Source organism: Plasmodium gaboni, chromosome 13 (assembly GCF_001602025.1).
Source record: "Plasmodium gaboni strain SY75 chromosome 13, whole genome shotgun sequence".
Classification (NCBI taxonomy): Eukaryota; Apicomplexa; class Aconoidasida; order Haemosporida; family Plasmodiidae; genus Plasmodium; species Plasmodium gaboni.
The window spans coordinates 678,177-680,689 of NC_031493.1; the positions used below are offsets into that span (position 1 = coordinate 678,177).

The window sequence follows — 2,513 nt, forward strand, 5'->3', positions numbered from 1 at the left end:
TAGTAGTAGTAGTAGTAGTCGTTATTGTATTATTAGTATTACCATTTTGATCGTTTATTTTATTGTGATCAAGTGATATCTCATCATTCATTTCATCAACGTCATTTCCAACATGCAAATTTTTATTTTTTTTCATTTTTCTCCTCTTCTTCGAATGAGGATTTTCTGCAATAGATGAAAGGTGGTTGACATCCTTTTTGTAGGCCATTGGATTAATATGAAAACTAGAACAATTATTGCATTGATACACAATTCCTGTATCTATACATACATCTTTTGTTTGTAGTGCATCATCAATAACATGAACTAATAAACGTATATAAAAATCTATATTAATTGATATAAATGGAATAATACATTTTTTATATTTGGATGCTATCATTTTGATTTTATAAAATAATACCCTTATACTAAATTCATTATTATAATTTACTTTATTACTAAATATCATACTATTATATTTATAAAATGATACATCAGGGAATTTTCCATTTAATATTCTCATATCTGTATTTGTTATTAAAATAAAGAAATTACTTCTTCCATATTTTAAACAACTTTCAAGATAATCAATAGAAGATCCATATGGATCTATATCAATAATATCAAACATATATCTTTCAATTAATTTACTTTTTTTAATTATATCATCTAAACATATATTTTGTTCATCAACATTTGGATTATTTTCATTACTATTTATATCACTTTTCTCATATTTTTCTTCATAAATATATGTTTCATCCTCACATGTATTATCAATCTTAGTTGTTATAACTTCATCATCATTTGATAAGAAGGTAGTTGAGTCACTATCATTTTCTATTTCATTTTCTAATGGACAATTTTTTCTTCTATTATAGTGTGTTAAGAAGTTAAGAAATTTAAAAGCTTCTTTAAAATAATCAATACAATTATTTATATTATTAATATATGTAAATCCAATATCTAGTTTTTTATTATTCCTTTTTTTAGTATACATATTATCAACATTTAATATATTCATAACACTATTAGCATCATTACATAATATAGTATATTTTTCTTTCTTTATATTATTTCTTATAAAATTTCTTTTAATTTGTTTACATGCATATTTATCTATATCATTAGTTGTTATATGATTAATTGTATCTTCTAATTCTTTCGCATATCTTATACTTCTCATACCACTAGCACTTAATAATTCAATAATATTAAATCCACGAAATATTATTTTCTCATTATTTTTATTTTTTTCTTTCATAAAAATTTCCAAACCTTTTATTAAAACAATACTCATATCACGATTAAATACTTGAGCCTTATTATAAAATATATGATTCTTCTTATTCTTTATTTTTACACTTCCTTCATATATAAATTTATTCGAACTATTTGTAGATTCCATAGTCATATTAACTTCTTCATTTTTATCATTCCACAGATGGGGGTTATTCATTTTGTCATTATCTCCTTTAAAATGTCTTTTTCGTTTACTTCCTTTTTTCCAATTATTTTCTTTTACATCTATCATTTTTTCTTATTCAAAAAAATGTACACCCTTTCAAACAAAAATTAAGAAAACAATCAAATAAGAAAATATATATATATATATATATATATATATATTTATATACATATATTTTTTCTAAATGTATGTTGCATGGAATTTTCATATATCTTATATATTATATATTATATATTTATAAAATATTCAATTTGATTCTGGCACATAAAATCTATCAAAAATTATAAAAAAATAAAAATATAAAAATATACATATATCTATATATAATTAATCTATATTTTTATTCTGCTTTCAAAAAAAAAGATACCCCCCTTATATAATTTATTTATTTTTTTTTATATATTTTATTTTTTTGACAATTACATCCTATGTAATAATATCTATTATGTATTTGGTTTTTATACATATTTAATATAAATAATACTGTTTATAAAAAAATTATTATATTAATACAATTTTGATATAGGTTCCTCTAAATATTTATATTTCATTTTGTATCATTCACGAGGAATAAAATATAATATTAAAATAATTATATATGAAATATATATATAATATATATATAATATATATATATATATTTTTTATATTTTATGTGTTTTATTTTTTATTATTTTTTTTTTTTTTTTTAGAATAAACTTATATTTTTGATGTACTGTAAAAATATTTATATAAAATATAATAATTTACAACAATATATTTGTTATAGCATTTTTATTTATTACATTTTATATATAATAATAATTAAAAATTTTTTTCCTTTGTTTTTTTTTTTTTTTTTTACAAGAAACAAAAAAAATTAATTATAGAGGAATCCATTTTTTTTTTGTTTTTTTTTTTTTTTTATATTTTATACATAATGTTTTTTTTTATTGGGCTTATATATTTAAAAAATACAAAAAAAAAAAAAAAAAAAAAAGCAAAAAAAAGTTGATGTTATTTTATTATATATATTATAATAATATTATAAATATATATATATTTTTTATTTATTTATTTTTTT

The 2,513-nt window shown here is 17.7% G+C and overlaps 1 protein-coding gene across 1 annotated transcript; it reads right to left on the reverse strand.

The window, feature by feature from the left end:
- PGSY75_1319300 (putative N2,N2-dimethylguanosine tRNA methyltransferase) lies at positions 1–1,516 on the reverse strand (the record flags this gene model as incomplete). The annotated part of the gene is made up of 1 exon (XM_018787255.1): positions 1–1,516. A coding segment is annotated over one exon (1,516 nt), but the record flags the coding sequence as incomplete, so codon positions are not given.
- Positions 1,517–2,513: the final 997 nt, after the last annotated feature.